The 23,092-nt window shown below is 42.1% G+C and overlaps 1 protein-coding gene across 2 annotated transcripts in view; it reads left to right on the top strand.

Moving 5' to 3' along the window:
• sspn (sarcospan (Kras oncogene-associated gene)) overlaps positions 1-23,092 on the top strand; it is a 107,896-nt gene that overhangs the window by 9,821 nt on the left and 74,983 nt on the right. Inside the window, exon 2 of one of the 2 annotated variants that reach the window (XM_068059696.1) lies at positions 15,563-15,649. The exons of the other annotated variant lie outside the window; for it this stretch is intronic. Within the exon in view, the coding sequence (XP_067915797.1) occupies positions 15,563-15,649 (87 nt within the window). The remainder of the gene's footprint in view (positions 1-15,562; positions 15,650-23,092) is intronic. 2 annotated transcript variants of the gene reach the window in all.

Genomic DNA, 23,092 nt, shown 5'->3' with positions numbered 1-23,092 from the left:
CATCTTCCCTCTAGATCTTTTGCCAATGATTTTGAGTCTATGACCTCGAGCTATTGGCCCACTCACGAGAGGAAATAGATTTTCTGTACCTACTCTATCCAAACCTCTCATCATTGAAAACCTCTTTAGACCACCTCTTAGCCTTCTCTGTTCCAAGGAGAACAGTCCTAGCTTTTCCGGCCTCTCCTCAGAACTGAAGTCCCTCATCCCTGGTCACATCCTGGCAAACCTTCCCTGTACTCTTTCCAAGGCCTTTACATCTTTCCTGCAGTGTGGTGCTGAGAGTTATCCACAAATTCCGGCTGAGGCAAAACTAGTGATTTATAATTTTCCCTCCGCGTCCTTCTCGACCTGTCTGCAGCCTTTGACACAGTTGACCACACCATCTTCCTCCAATGTCTCTCCACTGTCATCCAGCTGGGTGGGACTGCTCTCACCTCCTTCCATTCTCATCTGTCTAATCATAGCCAAAGTATCATTTGCAATGGCTTCTCTTCCTTCTCCCGCACTATCCTTGGCCCCATCCTGTTTCTTGTCTAAATGCTGCTCTTCAGCGACATCATCTGAAAGCACAGCGTTAGTTTTCACATGTACGCTGATGACACTCAGCTCTACCTCACCAGTGCTTCTCTAGACTCCTCCACTGTTGCTAAATGATCAGACTGCATATCCAACATCCAGTACTGGATGAGCAGGAATTTCCTCCAGTTAAATATTGGGAAGACTGAAATTGTTTTTTTCGGTCCCTGCTCCAAACTCTGTTCCCTAGCTACTGACTCCATCCCTCTCCCTGGCAACAGTCTGAGGCTAATCCAGTCTGTTTGCACCCTTGGTGTCTTAGTTGACCCCAAGATGACCTTCCAACCATATATTTGTCCCATCACTAAGACAGCCTATTTCCATAACATCACCCGACATCTCCCCTGTCTCAGCTGATCTGTTGCTGAAACCCTCATTCATGCCTACATTACCTCTAGACTTGCTATTCCAATGTACTCCTGTCTAGTCTCCCACATTCTACTCTCTGTGAACCTGAAGTTATTCAAAACTCTGCTGCCCGTGTCTTAACTCGCACCAAGTCCCGTTCACCTATCACCCCTGTGCTCGTTAGCCTATATTGACTCCTAGTCAAGGAACGTCTTGACTTTAAAATTATCATCCTTGTTTTCAAATCCCTCCATGCTCTCACCCCTCCCTATCTCTGTAATCTCCTGCAGCCCTACCACCCTCTGAGTTATCTGCACTCCTCTAATTCTGCCTTTTGTACATCCCTGATTTTAATCACTCCACCATTGGTGGTCGTACCTTCAGTTGCCTTGGTCCCAAGCTCTGGAATACCCTCCTTACACCTTTCGGCCTTAAAACACTCCTTAAAATCTACCTCTTTACTTCATTTTATAATGCTGCTGTTAAGCACCTTGGGATGTTTTATTACATTAAAGGCACCACATAAATAAAAGTTGTGGTTGTTGTTGTCATTGTTGTTGTAACCCATATGCTTTTTAACTACCTTGTCAACTTGCCCTGCCACATTTAAGGACTTGCTTATATGGACACCAAGGTCTGTCTGCTCGTCTACACTTTATAATATTGTGCCATTAATAAAATATCATCTTTCTATATTAATCCTCCCAAAGTATATCACTTAACAGTTTTCTGTATTGAACTCCATCTTTCATACTTCTTTCCATTTCACCATCCTGCCAATGTTATCCTGAAACCTATAACTATCCTCATTTCTATCTACTACATTGACAAATTTTGTATCATCTGCAAGTTTTATATTTCTGCTCCTTACACTCATGTCTAGGTAGTTTAGATAATGGAATCTTTACTCAAATATGTAATAAAAGACATGTTGGCCGAAATTTTCGTTACAGGGTTGGGAACGTCACGCCCGGAACATTTCTGGGTCCCAACACCACGCCACATCAGCATCAGTGACGTGATGCTGTTTTGAAATTGAGAGTTGTTAATTGGCCTGAGTGGGAGTTTGGCACCCAATTAGAGGCACTGGAAGTGTCCTGGAGGCGGGAACAAGACACTGAGGGCAATTTTAAAAGGCAAGTGGCAGCCATGACTGGGCTTGCTGTTGCCTTCAGTAGTGTGCAGCAGCAGGGAGATCAAAGGGCCTGTGTGGGCATGGGCATGCATCCCTGGGCGGTATCACGTTTCTCTGATGCCTCTCTAGAGGCACCCGTTGATGTAGTGTCAAAGAGGTGAGCGCTGTTCTTCCTGGCCTCATGAAGGAGAAATCATCCAGCGAGACCAAGAGAGAAAAGCAGACCTGCTGAATCGATGCTGCCATCCTCGGAGGGTGGAGGTTGGGGGGGGGTAGTCCACAGAACCTGTACTGTCACATCATACCTTGGCACCTTTTGCCAGTGCAGACACACCCACATAGATAGGGGAGTACTGTGTACAGTACTGGTCTCCTTATTTAAGGAAGGATATTAATGCATTGGAGGCAGTACAGAGAAGGTTTACTGGACTAATACCTGGAATGGGTGGTCTGTCTTCTGAGGAAAGATTGGACAGTCTAGACATGTATCCATTGGAATTTACAAGAGTAAGAGGTAACTTGATTGAAACATAGAAAAATAGGAGCAGGAGTAGGCCATTCGGCCCTTCAAGCCTGCACCGCCATTCAATACGATCATGGCTGATCATTCAAACTCAGTACCCTGTTCCCACTTTCTCCCCATATCCCTTGATCTCATTAGCCCTAAGAACTATATCGAACTCTTTCTTGAATATATTTAATGACCTCAACTGCTTTCTGTGGTAGAGAATTCCACAGGTTCACCATTCTCTGGGTGAAGAAATCCCTCCTCATCTCAGTCCTAGATGGCTTACCCCTTATCCTTGGACTGTGACCCCTGGTCCTGGACTCCCCTGCCATCGGGAACTTCCTTCCTGCATCTAGTCTGTCCAGTCCTGTTAGAGTTTTGTAGTTTTCTATGAGATCCCCTCTCATTCTTCTAAACTCTAGTGAATGCAAGCCTAATCGACACAATCTCTCTTCATACGTCGGTTCTGCCATCCCAGGAATCAGTCTGGTGAACCTTCGCTGCACTCCCTCCATAGCAAGAACATCCTTCCTCAGATAAGGAGACCAAAACTACACAATACTCCAGATGTGGTCTCACCAAGGCCTTGTATAATTGCAGCAAGACATCCCTGCTCCTGTACTTGGATCCTCTCACTATGAAGGCCAGCATACCATTTGCCTTCTTAACTGCCTGCTGCACCTGCATGCTTACTTTCAGCAACTGGTGCACAAGAACACCCAGGTCTCGCTGCACCTCCCCCTGTCCCAATCTAGTGCCGTTCAGATAATATACCTTTCTGTTTTTGCCACCAAAGTGGATAATCTCACATTTATCCATATTATACTGCATCTGCCATGTATTTGCCCACTCACTCAACCTGTCCAAATCACACTAGAGCTCCTCTGCATCCTCCTCACAGCTCACACTCCTGCCCAGCTTTATGTCGTCTGCAAACTTGGATATATTACATTTAATTCCTTCATCTATATCATGAATATATATTGGAAATTACTGGGGTCCTAGCAATGATCCTTGCGTTAGCCCACTAGTCACTGCCTGCCACTCGGAAAAAGACCCGTTTATTCCTACTCTTTGTTTCCTGTCTGCCAACCAGTTCTCTATCCATGTCAGTACCTTACCCCCAATCCCATGTGCTTCAATTTTACACACTAATCTCTTATGTGGGACCTTATCGAAAGCCTTCTGAAAGTCCAAATACACCACATCCACTGGTTCTCCATTATCTATTCTACTCGTTACATCCTCAAAAAATTCCAGTAGATTTATCAAGCATGATTTCCCTTTCATAAATCCATGTTGACTTTGTCCAATCCTGTCACTGTTTTTTCCAAGTGCTCTGCTATTGCATCTTTTATAATGGCATCAGCATTTTCCCCACCACTGATGTCAGGCTAACCAATCTATAATTCCCTGTTTTCTCTCTACCTCCTTTTTGAAATAGTGGGGTTACATTAGTTACCCTCCAATCTGTTGGAACTGTTCCAGAGTCTTGAATTTTGAAAAATGACCGGCAATGCATCTACTATTTCTCGGGCCACTTCCTTACGTACTCTGGGATATAAATAGATTATCAGGCCCTGGGGATTTATTGGCCTTCAACCCCATCAATTTCCCTAACACTATTTCCCTACTAATACTGATTTCACACAGTTCCTCCTTCTCAGTAGACCCTATATAAAAAAACATATGATCCTGAGGGGTCTTGACAGGGTGGATGCGGAAAGGATGTTTCCCTTTGTGGGACAATCTAGAACTAGGGGTCACTGTTTAAAAATAAGGGGTCGCCCATTTAAGACAGAGATGAGGAGAAATATTTTCTCAGAGGATCGTGAGTCTTTGGAATTCTCTTCCTCAAAAGGCAGTAGAAGCAGAGTCTTCGAATATTTTTAAGGCAGAGGTAGATAGATTCTTGATAAGCAAGGGGGTGGTAGGTTATCTGGGGTAGGTGGAAATGTGGAGTAATCAGTTCAGCCGTTAACTTATTGAATGGCGAAACAGGTTCAAGGGGTCGAATGGCCTACTCCTGCTCCTAATTTGTATGTTCGTACGTATGTTCGTATCCCTCAGGGGGCATTGGTGTCAACCTTCGGCCCCTTGCCCCTTCCTACTCTGGAACCATCTGTGTGCCAAGGCCCTGTAACAGTGGCAGCCCCTGCAAATCTGCAAGCACGGCAGCATGTGGAGGACCCCTCACGGGCACCTCCAAGATGAGGACGGAAGCCACACGCATCTCAGCTGGAGGCAGAAACTAGGCAGCAGGCTGCCTCCACCTCATCCTCAGCCACAGGGGAGCACCCCGTAGAAGTGTTAGGCAGAGGAAGGTGTCACAGCATTGATTTCACATAATGGGTCACCTGGGTGCTGTTGTCTACATCTGTCTGTTACTTGGTTTGCATCACAATATAACTGCTTTATGCCATCACTCTGACAGGTGTGTTGTTGATGCCTCATCTCAAAAGGGGGTTGTAGCATTGGAGGTGGAGGTAGAGGTCTGCTACCCAACCCGAACCCGACAGGACCCGACGACGTGTTGGGTTCGGGTCAGGTCAGGTCCCAGTTTCATGGCCGGCATTCGGGCTTTGGTCGGGTCGGATTGCCCTTCTGGGTCCGGCAGTCGGTCTTGGGTCTGGTCGGGTCGGGCCAGATCGGACATGCTCTCTCACAACCTCAGGTAAGTGACTCTAATGTTAATTTACTTTTTGGTCTTTAAAGGTGGCTTTGTTACAGTTATTTTAAGCTTGTGCAGGTAAGGAACAAAGTGAAAAATGGAAAGTAAGTTAACTGATGGTCGGGTCAGGCGCGGGAAAAAATAGGACTTGGGCCGGCTTGGGCTCGGGCTCGGATGGGGTTCTGTCGGGCTCGGGTCGGGTCTCATTTGCAGAGCCGAGCAGGCCTTGAGGTGGGGGTGGGTGGGGGCGGGGGTGGGGGGGATCTTGGGGCCTTGGGAATGTTATGTGCCCATTCCTTCCAATGATGGACAATGTTGGCAGAGGAACACTCATTCTGCATACTCATGGCTAACAATGGGATCACGCAGTTATGGGTCATAGTGGTATGATAGTTCTCTATGCTGGAAGGTGAGTTTAGAGGTCTTCAGCTGCAAGAGACCATTTGCCTGGATAGACACAACCTCCTATGGCACTGGCACTCTGTCATTAGCAGGTAGCTGACTCTAGGGCGGTAGACCTGATGTCTTGGGTAGCACCTTCTTCCCCTTACACCCCCCTGTGCTCCTCTAGCCTCCTGCTGTCCAGGAAGTTGCATCTGCTGCAGCTCATCCTGGCTGCTCTGTGCAATGTCAGAGTAGCCTGTTCCCATCTGAACTCCCTCAGCTAAGCTTTGTATGTTCACCAGGCCTTCCCCTGTTGATCCCAGCTGCCCCTGTAACGCCCGCAGCCTCACGTCCCTCTCCAGATTCCCACCATTCACCACTGAGAAAAGCAAGTATTGCAACTCCAGCAATGGCTACACTGTGGCACTTTTGGAGCAGCTGAGCTTTATGTTGGGTCTCTGTGTTATGTTAATCAGCCCTTCCCATAGCCCTCATTACCTTCCGCATTGTTCACGTCTTCTAAACCCTGCTGTGGTCCAGACTTGGCGTTCTCCCCGTGCTTTTCCATTGAAAATCCCAAACTGCTGCTGACCAGCTTGTTAATCAGCTCTACAATTGGAGGTGTGCGGGCTTGTCGTTCACTCCCTCCCGACATCCCTTTAAAAATGGCTTCGCGTTCTGGAGGTGGTTGGAACCAGTGCTGACCAATGAGAGCGCAATCTTCAAATCGCACGCCCACCCACTCCCACCCCTAGTGGGCTTTAAAAATCCAGCCCCTAGAAACAGGAAATATAATTATGAATAGTCAACATGGCTTTCAAAACGGAAAAAAGATTTACAAGGATGATACCAGAACTGAGAGGTTATACCTATCAGGAAAAGCTGTGGATCTTTTCTCTAGAAAACTGAAGGTTAAGGGATGGCCTGATAGATATCTTCACTATTATGAAAGGGTTTGATAAAGTAGACGTAGAGAAGATGTTTCCATTTGTGGAGAGAGTCAAAACCTAGATAGTAATAAATCCAGTAGGAATTTAGAGTGGTGGGAATGTGGAACTTGCTACCATATGGAGTAGCTGAGGCAAATAACATAGATGCACTTAAGGGGAAGCTTGATAAACACATGAAGGAGAAACAAATAGAAGGATATGCTGATGGTATTAGATAAGGAGGGCTGGGAGGAGGCTCATGTGGAGCATAAACACTGTTGGACCAAATGGCCTGTTTCTGTGCAGCAAATTCTATGTAAAATGATACAATTCAGTACTATGAATTGTTGAAATGGCAAAGCCCATTTTGGACTATTGCCTATGAGTAGAGAGGCTGAATGTGGCCTTTCAACAAGAGCGCTTTGTGTTTCCAGACTGCAATAAGATAGAAAAATATTATGGTGACCTTCCCAAACCCTCAACTCATTGTTGAGAGCCTCTTGGGTTAATATCTCCCCACAATCTGAAACTGGTAGGCCAAGCGTCTTAGTGCTAGAGCACGAAGAAAACCTTGTGAAGATACTGTCAAGGTAGATGTCTCTCTGATGAGTAATATGACTGATAATAGTAAAGGTGCATGGCCTTTATTATTTTATAAGTGTGTGATGTAGGTTTTGAATTTCACAGTTGTGATTTATAGAACCAGTGGTAAATAAATTATCATTGATACTCATATAACAGAGATTAATGAACTACAATAAGATAAAATTCCTATCCAGATCAACTTTTATTTGTAATAATGAACATGAGCTTTTCCTGTCCACATTAATAACTAGCTTACTAGAACAATAGTTTAATAGTTTTTGCTATAACGATGAATGGGGCTTTATTTTATAGTTGGATGTTGATGGTAATGCGGTCAGAACCTTGTCCTTGATGCCAGTTCATGGTGTCATGCAGCATTCTGTTTTCCCCACAGTACATTGTCCTTATCCCCTTCATTGTGGTAGGCCCAGCTGCAGCTTTGCATTTTACTCTTAGACTCACTCCTTGGCTAAACTTAAGAGTACAAATTGTCTTCTCATTAGAAATGTTATTTTTGTCTTGTCCATTTCCATGTCTAAGATCTGTAAAAGTAATCTTTATGCAGTTCCCTCTTATCCTAGAATTGCTCTTTTTCCTGCCTTGATATAGTCCTTTTGGCCAGAGCATATGCAGACAGAGAGACAGATGCATTCAGTTTCCCACTACGCAATTTCCAATAATGCTTGGAGCAGTGGTCTCCAATACAGACTTAAATCTGTGTCTTGTTTCAGTTATTGTAACACCTGATTAGAGTGAGTCTTTAGGATAATGTTGGAAAAGTGAATAGAGAAGAATCTATTTTCACTTGGATGTTAAGCCCAGGCACTCATATCATTATAATACTCCAATATATTTACGGCAATTAAAAGCGAAGCTGATTTTAATACTCAGACCTTGTCTGCTGAAGGCTTAGGAACATAGGAACGGGAGAAGGCCAGTCAGCCCTTGAGCTTGCTCCACCATTCAATTAGATCATGATTGATCTGCACCTCAACTCTATTTACATGGCTGTTGAAGAATGGTTGTTTTACCGTTTGCACAATGAGAAATGTTTCCATGTAAGTATTGTCACTCAGGATACTTCCTTTCCACTGAAGAGTCTCCATCCTTGGGTGTTTTGCCTGCAACTCCTTCCGAGGCCACATTCACCAACAGCAGAGAGGCTGGATTGGAGACTTGCCTGTAGATCAACTTCGAAGTTACGACAAGGAAATAGGAATTCAGCCCAACCAGTCCGTGTTGGTGTTTACTCTCCACCCGAGCAAATGCTTCTATCACATTTACTCTCCCTGAACCCACATCCATCCCACATCCATTCAACCCCCTTTTCCTTCATCCACCTATCCAATCTAATCTTCAATGTTGACACAGTTCCTGCCTCAGCCACTATCCCTGGAAGTGAATTTCATAGCCTCACACCTCCCTGTGTGAAGAAATTTCTCGTGCCCTCTGTTCTAAGTCTCTTACATTTAATCTTGTATCTGAACCCCCTTGTTTGTGGCCCTCAGCTACTGGAAACTGGTCATTAGAGTCACAGACATCGAGTCGTAGAGTTATACAGCACAGAAACAGGCCCTTCGGCCCATTGTGTCTGTGCCGGCCATCAAGCACCTATCTATTCTAATTCCATTTTCCAGCACTTGGCCTGTAGCCTTGTATGCTATGGCGTTTCAAGTGCTCATCTAAATACTTCTTAAATTTAAGGGTTCCTGCCTCTACCGGCCCTTCAGGCAGTGTATTCCAGATTCCAACCATCCTCTGGGTGAAAACGTTTTCCTCAAATACCCTCTAAACCTCCTGCCTCTTACCGTAAATCTATGCCCCCTGGTTAATGACACCTCTGCTAAGGGAAAAAGATTCTTTCTATCTACCCTATCAATGCCTCTCATAATTTTGTATACCTCAATCAGGTCCCCCCTCAGCCTTCTCTGCTCTAAGGTAAGCTATCCAGTCTCTCTTCATAGCTGAATTGCTCCAGCCCAGGCAACATCCTGGTGAATCTCCTCTGCACCCTCTCCAGTGCAATCACATCCTTCCTATAGTGTGGTGACCAGAACTGGACACAGTACTCCAGCTGTGGCCTTACTAGCGTTTTATACAGCTCCATCATAACCTCCCTGCTCTTATATTCTATACCTCGGTTAATAAAGGCAAGTATTCCACGTGCCTTCCTAACCGCTTTATCGACCTGTGCTACTGCCTTCAGTGATCTATGGACAAGTACACCAAGGTCCCTCTGACCCTCTGTACTTCCAAGGGTCCTATCATCCATTGTATATTCCCTTGCCTTGTTCGTCCTCCCAAAATGCATCACCTCACACTTCTCAGGATTAAATTCCATTTGCCACTGCTCCGCCCATCTAACCAGCCCATCTATATTGTCCTGTAATCTAAGGCTTTCCTCCTCAATATTTACGACACCACCAATTTTCATGTCACCTGCGAACTTACCTATCATACCTCCTATATTCACGTCTAAATCATTAATGTACACTATAAACAGCAAGGGTCCCAGCACTGATCCCAGCGGTACGCACTGGTAACAGGCTTCCAATCGGAAAAACAACCCTCGACCATCACCCTCTGCCTCCTGCCACTAAGCCAATTTTGGATCCAATTTGCCAAATTGCCCTGGATCCCATGGGTTCTTACCTTCTTAACCAATCTCCCATGCGGGACCTTATCAAAAGCCTTACTGAAGTCCATGTAGACGACATCAACTGCTTTACCCTCATCTACACGTCTAGTCACCTCCTCGAAAAACTCAATCAAGTTAGTTAGACATGATCTTCCCTGACAAAGCCATACTGACTATCCTTGATTAATCCCTGCCTCTCCAAGTGGAGATTAATCCTGTCCCTCAGAATTTTTTCCAATAGTTTCCCTACCACTGATGTTAGACTCACCGGCCTGTAATTACCCGGTTTATCCCTGCTACTCTTCTTGAATAATGATACCACATTCACTGTCCTCCAGTCCTCTGGCACCTCTCTTGTGGCCAGAGAGGATTTGAAAATTTATGACAGAGTCCCTGCAATTTCCTCCCTTGCCTCACATAACAGCCTGGGATACATCTCATCAGGGCCTGGGGATTTATTCACTTTTAAGCCTGCTAATACAGCTAATACTTCTTCCCTTTCAATGCAAATATGTTCAAGTATATCACAATCCCCCTCCCTGATCTCTACACCTACATTGTCCTTCTCCATGGTGAACACAGATGAAAAGTAATCATTCAAAACCTTACCTAAGTCCTCCGGCTCCACACACAGATTGCCACTTTGGTCCCTAATGGGTCCTACTCTTTCCCTGGTTATCCTCTTACCCTTAATATACTTATAAAATGCCTTAGGATTTTCCTTTATTTTGCCTGCCAATGTTTTTTCATGCCCTCCTCTAGGGCCTCCCCTATTTTCAGCCCTCTGAGTCCGCCATAAGCCTTCTTTTTTCCCTTATCCAATCCTCTATATGCCTTGACATCCAGGGTTCCCTGGACTTGTTGGTCCTACCCTTTACCTTCACGGGAACATGTTGGCTCTGAACTCTCACTATTTCCTTATTGAATGACTCCCACTGGTCTGATGTAGACTTTCCTATAAGTAGCTGCTCCCTGTCCACTTTGGCCTGATCCTGTTTTATCATATTGAAATCAGCCTTCCCCCAATTCAGTACCTTTATTTCTGGTCTTTTGTCCTTTTCCATAACTACCTTAAATCTTACAGAGTTATGGTCACTATCCCCAAAATGCTACTCCACAGACATTTATACCACTTGTCTGGCTTCATTCCCTAAGATTAGGTCCAGTACTGCCCCTTCTCTTGTAGGACTTTCTACGTGCTGGCTCAAAAAGCTCTCCTGGATGCACTTTAAGAATTCCGCCCCCTTTAAGCCTTTTGCACTATCACTGTTAATATTGGGGAAGTTATCAAAGGGGCATCTGGGGCTGAATTTTCCCAGTCTCGGGGGGCAAGTTAGGAAGTGGGGCTGGGAGCAACGTTGCAAACTAGCACGTTGGATTGGCTAGCTGATGTGTTCCTGACTCTGAGTAATCTTGCCAGAAGCGGGGTTTACACAGCAGAGATTAATCGCCTAGCAGCAGGTAGCCAATTAGACCCATTAATGGGCCCATTGGGGGAACGTTGATGATACCCCTGGGAACTTCCCATCGGCAGACGGGCCCCCCAGCTGAGGCCGGAGCCCCACAGGTAACTGGAGGTAGCCTTCCAGCAGCAGCAGGCAAGGGCATCATTGACATCTCCTCTCCATCACCCCAGCACAGACCTGCTGGGATACGAAGGCCGCAGCCATGCTGCAAGCCATCCTGTGGAAAGAAGTCCCTTCCACAATGATGTCCTAACAGCTGTGGCCATGCGCGATTTTTAATTTTTTCCCAATGCTGCAGAGCACCCATGTGGTCTCCCCTACTTTCTCAGCAGCACCCACCTCGACAGGGGGGGGTGCTGCCGGCAGGACCTCACTGCAGGCCTTCCAATTGGGCTTTCTGGGTCCATGGTCCACCCGCCATCATTAATGTGATAGGGCTCCCAGAGGCAGCTTCTTAATTGGCTGCCTCTGGGACGATCAAGACCAATGTCCCGCCACAATCATTTCCGGCCCTGAATTGAGGCCGACGTCGGGATTGTGACCCACCCTGGAAAATCCAGCACCAAGGTTACAAAACTGTCCAGTGAAGACTTCCTTTCTGTTTTTTTCTCCCTACTTCCTACTGCAAGGGTTTACTTCCCTGTCCAGCACAATGAAAACTTGAGGAGAGGCAAATCAAACCTGCCCTCGAGCAGGTATAACGCCTGTAGGTAAACATTTCTCAGGGCTGAGGGTCTTAAGGAGCAGGTTTGCACTTTAAACTGGTCTTTAAAGTTTAACAAGACTGCTTTTAATTTTGAACAGAGGAAAGTAAATTCACATACCGACACTTAGACAGCCCTCTGAAGTGGCTGAGCAAACCACACAGTTGTATCAAACTGTGGTTCAAGAAGAAGGTTCACCGCCACCTTCTCAAGGGCAACAAGGAATGGGCAAAAAGTGCCGGCATTGCCAGTGTCGCCCATATCCCGAGAATGAAAATTAAACTGTTTCTATGTTTCACAACTTCCTGCCATTATAGTTATAGACGGGTTTTCAGTTTTCTCATCTTTGAAAAACAGTTTCTCTTGCCAATACATTGGAAGCTAGGAACAGGGGGCCTTATGGGGTTGGCATAACTTCAGCACACATGTTCCCATCCATTTTGCATTTGGGATGCCCAGGCTTGGATGGATTGTTTAGGTCACTGCTTGTCAGTCACGTCACCATTTATATCTCCCCATAAATGTTTTATGTAAGACGAACATAAAACGTCAATCAGATTTAAAAGCTTGCACAAACCCAACTTGCCAAGAAGGATACATAACCACAGATTAACACATTTTACTCTGACCAGAGTGCCAATTAATTAGAGCATGTGACATTGTAGAAAAATGTGGAGGTTCCAGTCATTGAATACTATATAAATATTGTTTGTCTAATGTACATAATGGAAGGTGATTAACTGTTGGCACATGTAGAGTATTAACATTCATTGTAGAAACAGTGATTATTGCTGTATGAGGAAAGAGTGAGTAAAATTCTGCAATACTGTAATTTTCCAATTATAATAGGTATTTTTTCCCCAAAAATATATCTCTAGAAGTAAGGGTGCATTTTATACATGGTAACAAAACAAAATGGGTGTTTTTTCAGCTGGTCAAAAACATCTTTCTGGACACATTGAGAGTGATAATATATACCTACTAGAAATGTTGTGTTATAATGGTATTTCTTTTAAATTCCTCCCGCGTCTAAGGCATAAATGAGATTCATGCCTTGTTTTCATTAATTTTCAGCATTTATAAACTTAATTTTTGAAAGAAATGAGCAGGAAGCTATGTCTTGAGATCTTTACATTTATTTACATTTATGGACGCACTCTTCTAAATGGTTGGAAATAACTAGTTATTGCTCTGCTAAACATAGCTATTGATTTTCACCAAAGTCAAACATTTGCCTCATTAACATCAAATTCCCATGCTACCACACTGTTACCATGGCTTTTAGCAACTTCTATAACCTGAAGTTAGAAGGCTGCACTTTCTCCTTTCTCTGCCATGTTAATAGTTAAAATTTTTAACTCAAAACATTCGTGCAAAGAATCCCGCCTCGCTGCCCTGAGAAACTTGTGTGCATGTCACACGCTATGTTTGATCAATCGATAAATGCAGTTGGCTCATTTGGTCGACTTGAGTATCGCACATTTTGCGTGGGCATAGGAGCTGGCTGTTCAGCAGACTAGGGTGGGAACAGACCCTTTAGCTTAGTCAGGTTTGATCGCTACTTGTGTCAATAAAGCGTCATTTTGACCGCAGTATTGCAAAAGTCTAGGTGCGTATTATATACTTGGTCATTAAGCGAATTTGACTCTTCTTTCATGAAAATCAGAGTGCATATTATATTTGGATGCATATTCATTAGTTATAGTGTTCTGCCTAAGGATAGGTCTTCTGCTCATTTCTCCATGCCTCACAGTCTTGAACTTTCCTTGTCAGTTGCTCATTTTCAATTCTAAGTTGTCTAATATCATCATTCACTTTCTCCCCCGAATCTTCCTTCAATCACCTTCTTCAGCAGCTGTTGCCTTTTCTTGATGATATTCACTAACAAACTATCCTCCTCCACCATCCTGAGAACTTCTTCATTGCTCTTGTGTTCCCTCCTAGTAACCCACTCTATCCTTCTTCAGAACCACCATTTCACAACCTTCTAGTCTCTGGATGTCTGCTTTGGTCCACATTTCAGCCCCATATAATAAGACATTCCAAATCACAGTAGTGATAATTCTTTTCTTAAGATTGCTACTCATTCCTATACTGAGCAATTCTTTATATTTGGGGAATGCATTCTTTACCATTGCTAATCCAGCTCTGATTTCTTTACGGCAGTAACCATCTTCTGACAAGATGCTTCAGGCACTTAAATTGTGATACCTTAAATTTATCTTGACTACTATTAGCTTTCCCACCATTAACTTCGTCTTTTTTACATTAATTTTCATTCTGTTAGCTTTCACCACTTCATTCATTTTATCCATTAGTATCTGTAGATCTTCTGTTGTGCTAGTGACTAGGGCCAGGTTGTCTGCAAATCTCACTACCTTCACCAATTGACCTCCTATTTTGACACTGTGCAGTTCTGGTCACCTCATTACAGAAAGGATATAATTGCACTAGAGAGGGAATAGAGGAGATTTACAAGGATGTTGCCAGGACTGGAAAAATGCAGCTATGAGGATAGGCTGGGGTTGTTCTCCTTGGAACAGAGAAGGCTGAGGGGAGATCTGATTGAAATGTACAAAATTTTGAAGGGCCTGGATAGAGTGGAAGTGAAGTGTCTATTCACCTTAGCAGAGAGGTCAGTGATGAGGGGGCATAGATTTAAAGTGATTGATAGAAAAATTAGAGGGGAGATGAGGAAAAACTTTTTCACCCAGAGGGTGGTGACAGTCTGGAACTCACTGCCTGAAAGGGTAGTTGAGGCAGAGACCCTCAACTCATTCAAAAGGAGTCTGGATATGAACCTCAAGTGCAGTAAACTGGAGGACTACGGACCAAATGCTGGAAGGTGGGATTAGAATAGGTGGAAGGATTTTCGGCCGGCACAGACACAATGGGCCAAGTGGCCTCTTTCTGTGCCTGAAACTTTCTATGATTCTATGGCACCTTTCTGTACTTTACCTAGTGCTTCTTTTATCATGGTTTCCACCTAGATGTTAAAGAGCAATGGTGATAGTAGACAGCCTTACTTTACCCTGTACTCGATTACACCAGACTGTCCTGATTGTAGCAATCTGTCCCATTTACAGAGCTACAATCATTCTTTTATCTCTCCAGTCAGCCCCGATTGTCTCCAGCACTTTCAACAGCTTTTGCCAGTTCACCCAGTTGAAAGCTTTTTCATAATCCACAAGCAGGTGTACACTTTTTGCTGGAATCCCTGCAGAAATGATAAAATGATAAAGATGTACAGTAAGGGAGAATGGCTGGAAGACTCTTTGAGGTGCACAATGGTCCCATTGGAGAAGGTGGCAAATACCACGAAATGTGAAGCGCACCGTACCATAAATTTGATTGCACTTGCATCCAACGTAATGTTAAAGATCCTGGCAAATAGATTGGAAGCCAAAACGAGCCATTACATTGGCTGCGATCAGTTCAGTTTTAGGAAGGGTTGTAAAACTATAGAGGCTTCTTTACCAGTGGTGAGAGTGTTAAGTGAAAAAAGCATGGAATACCAGCAAGAAGTGGATGCATGTTATATTCAGAAAATTATGATATGCCCTTTTAAAGAAAAGAACAGTCTAAATATTTCACACTGGAATCTTTATTTTCCAGGTCTGTTTAGCTGCGTTGCTTGGAGTTTATATGTACTGCATCACATACCAGATTGATGAGAAGACATCACTTCAGTTTATGATAAAGGTAATTGATGACTGACATAATAATGAAATCGAATAACAATCTAATCAGCATGTAGTCAAGTCTCAATAACCCAGGTTGCAGTGGGGTTTGATAACAGCCATGCACCTGGCTATTTGCCAGTTTGCTCATTCATTAATCTGGTGAGATATCCTATTACTTCATTAATACCTGGGTAATAAAGTATTATCACTGAAGTTGATGAATTTTGGTGTGTAATTGATGCTCTCTGCTGTTTAAACTCTCCAGGTAAATAATCATTTTTTTCTACACATCCATTACCAAGCTAAGGTGTTACATAAAATGTGGCTTCACCAGTGGTGAAAAAAGTAGTTAAGTATTTTAACGTATTTATTTATCTTTAAAAAGTTTGATTGTGTCAATCTCACTTGGTTGACTGTCTTATCACTAGAACATTTCCAGTGAGTAAATAGAAACTTAACTCCAGCAGGAAATTCATTTATTTTACTACATTACACTTGTCTCTATTTAATTATACAAGTGTTCTTTTTTAAAAAATTGTTTAAGAGCGCTAACTTAGATCAGGTAGATTACCATAACACCTGTTTCTATGAAGCAATATGGGTAAATGATTTAACGAGATACTCACAGTTCTTGTATACAGTCTATTTTTCATGACATCAGTTTCACTAATTAAATGTAAATGATGTAATTGGAATGAAGATTGGCCAGAAACTGAGAAGTTCACTGACATTTACTCACTCCTCCACCAAGATAAGAAAGATACAACATGAAGCGAAGAGAAATTAGAATCAGAAGAGAACCACGTACTAGACTAAATGACTATCCAATTGGAGTTTGAAGAGATGCTTTATTACTGGCAATCTCATTATCGAAAATTATTGGAACAGGTATTTTTCAGGCACCATCAGGAGTAAGGGTTCCAAAAAATGTAAACATGAAATTAGCTGTATTTCTTTTTGACATCAGAGTTAATTTCAACTAAACAAAAAATGGACCCCAGCCTATGTGGTTCTCCGTACTTTACGCCCACCACACTGGCAAACTCTGACAATGTAGCTGTCTCTGTACAGGAACAGTTGGCTGGGAGGGGCGACAAAAGGCTGGCAACATTTATAATTGCACTTATAAAATGGAAAGTGAGACTAGAAACATTTTTGTACTTCAGAATGTTCACTTTCAATGATATTAAGATGTAAATGATAAAGGTGAGGATTAACAACAACTTTATAACAAGCCAAATGACCAGATATTAGGGCAGGGAATAGGTGAAGAGCTGGGTTTGAAGGAGTGTATTAAAGGAGAAGAAAGATGGAGAGTTTTCGGGAGTCAATTGCAGAGCCTAGGGACTAGATGGCTGAAGACACGGGCACTAGTGGTGAGGTGAAAGAAACTTAGGAGGCACAAGAGCAATATCAGTACCTGTTACTGACCATTGTAACATCGACATCAGTACTTGTTACTGACCATTGTAACATGGACATCAGTACTTGTCACTGACCATTGTAACATGGACATCAGTACTTGTTACTGACCATTGTAACATGGACATCAGTACTTGTCACTGACCATTGTAACATCAACATCAGTACTTGTTACTGACCATTGTAACATGGACATCAGTACTTGTTACTGACTATTGTAACATGGACATCAGTACTTGTTACTGACCATTGTAACATCAACATCAGTACTTGTTACTGACCATTGTAACATCAACCGAAGTACCTGTTACTGACCATTGTAACATGGACATCAGTACTTGTTACTGACCATTGTAACATGGACATCAGTACTTGTTACTGACCATTGTAACATGGACATCAGTACTTGTTACTGACCATTGTAACATGGACATCAGTACTTGTTACTGACTATTGTAACATGGACATCAGTACTTGTTACTGACCATTGTAACATCAACATCAGTACTTGTTACTGACCATTGTAACATCAACCGAAGTACCTGTTACTGACCATTGTAACATGGACATCAGTACCTGTTACTGACCATTGTAACATCGACATCAGTAGTTGTTACTGACCATTGTAACATGGACATCAGTACCTGTTACTGATTAGTGTAACATTGATATCAGTACCTGTTACTGACCATTGTGACATTGGCCTCAGTACCTGTTACTGACCATTGTGATATTCGCCTCAGTACCTGTTACTGACCATTGTGACATTGTCCTCAGTTCCTGTTACTGACCATTGTGACATCAACATCAGTACCTGTTACTGACCATTGTGACATTGGCCTCAGTTCCTGTTACTGACCATTGTGACATTGGCCTCAGTTCCTGTTACTGACCATTGTGATATTGGCCTCAATACCTGTCACTGACCATTGTGACATTGTCCTCAGTTCCTGTTACTGACCATTGTGACATCAACATCAGTACCTGTTACTGACCATTGTGACATTGGCCTCAGTTCCTGTTACTGACCATTGTGACATTGGCCTCAGTTCCTGTTACTGACCATTGTGATATTGGCCTCAATACCTGTCACTGACCATTGTGACATTGTCCTCAGTTCCTGTTACTGATCATTGTGACATCGACATCAATACCAGTTAATGACCATTGTGACATTGGCCTCAGTTCCTGTTACTGACCATTGTGATATTGGCCTCAATACCTGTCACTGACCATTGTGACATTGTCCTCAGTTCCTGTTACTGATCATTGTGACATCGACATCAATACCTGTTAATGACCATTGTGACATCAACATAAGTACCTGTTACTGACCATTGTGACATTGGCCTCAATACCTGTTAATGACCATTGTGACATCAACATAAGTACCTGTTACTGACCATTGTGATATTGGCCTCAATACCTGTCACTGACCATTGTGACATTGTCCTCAGTTCCTGTTACTGATCATTGTGACATTGGCATCAGTTCCTGTTAATGACCATTGTGATATTCGCCGCAGTACTTGTCACTGACCATTGTGACATCAACATCAGTACCTGTTACTGACCATTGTGACATTGGCCTCAGTACCTTTCACAGACCATTGTGACATCAACATCAGTACCTGTTACTGACCATTGTGACATTGGCCGCAGTACCTGTCACTGACCATTGTGACATCAACATCAGTACCTGTTACTGACCATTGTGACATTGGCCTCAGTTCCTGTTACTGACCATTGTGACATCAACATCAGTACCTGTTACTGACCATTGTGACATTGGCCTCAGTGCCTGTCACTGACCATTGTGACATCAACATCAGTATCTGTTACTGACCATTGCGACATCGACATCAGTATCTGTTACAGACCATTGTGACATTAGCCTCAGTACCTGTCACTGATCATTGTGACATCGACATCAATACCTGTTACTGACCATTGCCACATCGGCACCTGTTACTGACCATTGTGACATTCGCCTCAGTACCTGTCACTGACCATTCTGACATCGCGTCAGTACCTGTCACTGATCATTGTAACATTGATATCAGTACTTGTTACTGACCATTGTAACATTGATATCAGTAACACTTGCTGACCATTGCAACATTGATATCAGTACCTGTTACTGACCATTGTAACATTGATATCAGTAACACTTGCTGACCATTGTAACATTGATATCAGTACCTGTTACTGACCATTGTAACATTGATATCAGTAACACTTGCTGACCATTGTAACATTGATATCAGTACCTGTTACTGACCATTGTCACATTGATATCAGTAACACTTGCTGACCGTTGTAACATTGATATGAGTAACACTTGCTGACCATTGTAACATTGATATCAGTAACTGTTACTGACCATTGTAACATTGATATCAGTAACATTTGCTGACCATTGCGACATCGACATCAGTATCTGTTACTGACCATTGTAACATTGATATCAGTAACACTTGCTGACCATTGTAACATTGATATCAGTACCTGTTAATGACCATTGTAACATTGATATCAGTAACACTTGCTGACCATTGTAACATTGATATCAGTACCTGTTACTGACCATTGCCACATCGGCACCTGTTACTGACCATTGTGACATTCGCCTCAGTACCTGTCACTGACCATTCTGACATCGCGTCAGTACCTGTCACTGATCATTGTAACATTGATATCAGTACCTGTTACTGACCATTGTAACATTGATATCAGTAACACTTGCTGACCATTGTAACATTGATATCAGTAACACTTGCTGACCATTGCAACATTGATATCAGTACCTGTTACTGACCATTGTAACATTGATATCAGTAACACTTGCTGACCATTGCAACATTGATATCAGTACCTGTTACTGACCATTGTAACATTGATATCAGTAACACTTGCTGACCATTGTAACATTGATATCAGTACCTGTTACTGACCATTGTAACATTGATATCAGTACCTGTTACTGACCATTGTAACATTGATATCAGTAACACTTGCTGACCATTGTAACATTGATATCAGTACCTGTTACTGACCATTGTAACATTGATATCAGTACCTGTTACTGACCATTGTAACATTGATATCAGTAACACTTGCTGACCATTGTAACATTGATATCAGTACCTGTTACTGACCATTGTAACATTGATATCAGTAACACTTGCTGACCATTGTAACATTGATATCAGTACCTGTTACTGACCATTGTAACATTGATATCAGTAACACTTGCTGACCATTGTAACATTGATATCAGTACCTGTTACTGACCATTGTAACATTGATATCAGTAACACTTGCTGACCATTGTAACATTGATATCAGTACCTGTTACTGACCATTGTAACATTGATATCAGTAACACTTGCTGACCATTGTAACATTGATATCAGTACCTGTTACTGACCATTGTAACATTGATATCAGTAACACTTGCTGACCATTGTAACATTGATATCAGTAACACTTGCTGACCATTGTAACATTGATATCAGTACCTGTTACTGACCATTGTAACATTGATATCAGTAACACTTGCTGACCATTGTAACATTGATATCAGTACCTGTTACTGACCATTGTAACATTGATATCAGTAACACTTGATGACCATTGTAACATTGATATCAGTAACACTTGCTGACCATTGTAACATTGATATCAGTAACACTTGCTGACCATTGTAACATTGATATCAGTACCTGTTACTGACCATTGTAACATTGATATCAGTAACACTTGCTGACCATTGTAACATTGATATCAGTACCTGTTACTGACCATTGTAACATTGATATCAGTAACACTTGCTGACCATTGTAACATTGATATCAGTACCTGTTACTGACCATTGTAACATCGACATCAGTACCTGTTACTGACCATTGTAACATTGATATCAGTAACACTTGCTGACCATTGTAACATTGATATCAGTACCTGTTACTGACCATTGTAACATTGATATCAGTACCTGTTACTGACCATTGTAACATTGATATCAGTAACACTTGCTGACCATTGTAACATTGATATCAGTAACACTTGCTGACCATTGTAACATTGATATCAGTACCAGTTACTGACCATTGTAACATTGATATCAGTAACACTTGCTGACCATTGTAACATTGATATCAGTAACACTTGCTGACCATTGTAACATTGATATCAGTACCTGTTACTGACCATTGCAACATTGATATCAGTAACACTTGATGACCATTGTAACATTGATATCAGTACCAGTTACTGACCATTGTAACATTGATATCAGTAACACTTGATGACCATTGTAACATTGATATCAGTACCAGTTACTGAACATTGTAACATTGATATCAGTAACACTTGATGACCATTGTAACATTGATATCAGTAACACTTGATGACCATTGTAACATTGATATCAGTACCAGTTACTGAACATTGTAACATTGATATCAGTAACACTTGATGACCATTGTAACATTGATATCAGTACCAGTTACTGACCATTGTAACATTGATATCAGTAACACTTGATGACCATTGTAACATTGATATCAGTACCAGTTACTGACCATTGTAACATTGATATCAGTAACACTTGCTGACCATTGTAACATTGATATCAGTACCTGTTACTGACCATTGTAACATTGATATCAGTACCTGTTACTGACCATTGTAACATTGATATCAGTAACACTTGCTGACCATTGTAACATCGACATCAGTACATGTTACTGACCATTGTAACATTGATATCAGTACCAGTTACTGACCATTGTAACATTGATATCAGTAACACTTGCTGACCATTGTAACATTGATATCAGTAACACTTGCTGACCATTGTAACATTGATATCAGTACCTGTTACTGACCATTGTAACATTGATATCAGTAACACTTGCTGACCATTGTAACATTGATATCAGTACCTGTTACTGACCATTGTAACATTGATATCAGCACCAGTTACTGACCATTGTAACATTGATATCAGTAACACTTGCTGACCATTGTAACATTGATATCAGTACCTGTTACTGACCATTGTAACATTGATATCAGTAACACTTGCTGACCATTGTAACATTGATATCAGTACCTGTTACTGACCATTGTAACATTGATATCAGCACCAGTTACTGACCATTGTAACATTGATATCAGTAACACTTGCTGACCATTGTAACATTGATATCAGTACCTGTTACTGACCATTGTAACATTGATATCAGTAACACTTGCTGACCATTGTAACATTGATATCAGTACCTGTTACTGACCATTGTAACATTGATATCAGTAACACTTGCTGACCATTGTAACATTGATATCAGTACCTGTTACTGACCATTGTAACATTGATATCAGTAACACTTGCTGACCATTGTAACATTGATATCAGTACCTGTTACTGACCATTGTAACATTGATATCAGTAACACTTGCTGACCATTGTAACATTGATATCAGTACCTGTTACTGACCATTGTAACATTGATATCAGTACCTGTTACTGACCATTGTAACATTGATATCAGTAACACTTGCTGACCATTGTAACATTGATATCAGTAACACTTGCTGACCATTGTAACATTGATATCAGTACCAGTTACTGACCATTGTAACATTGATATCAGTAACACTTGCTGACCATTGTAACATTGATATCAGTAACACTTGCTGACCATTGTAACATTGATATCAGTACCAGTTACTGACCATTGTAACATTGATATCAGTAACACTTGATGACCATTGTAACATTGATATCAGTACCAGTTACTGACCATTGTAACATTGATATCAGTAACACTTGATGACCATTGTAACATTGATATCAGTACCAGTTACTGACCATTGTAACATTGATATCAGTAACACTTGCTGACCATTGTAACATTGATATCAGTACCTGTTACTGACCATTGTAACATTGATATCAGTACCTGTTACTGACCATTGTAACATTGATATCAGTAACACTTGCTGACCATTGTAACATCGACATCAGTACATGT

Source organism: Heterodontus francisci, chromosome 27 (assembly GCF_036365525.1).
Source record: "Heterodontus francisci isolate sHetFra1 chromosome 27, sHetFra1.hap1, whole genome shotgun sequence".
Taxonomy (NCBI): Eukaryota; Metazoa; Chordata; class Chondrichthyes; order Heterodontiformes; family Heterodontidae; genus Heterodontus; species Heterodontus francisci.
This window is presented reverse-complemented; position numbering and strand designations above follow the sequence as displayed.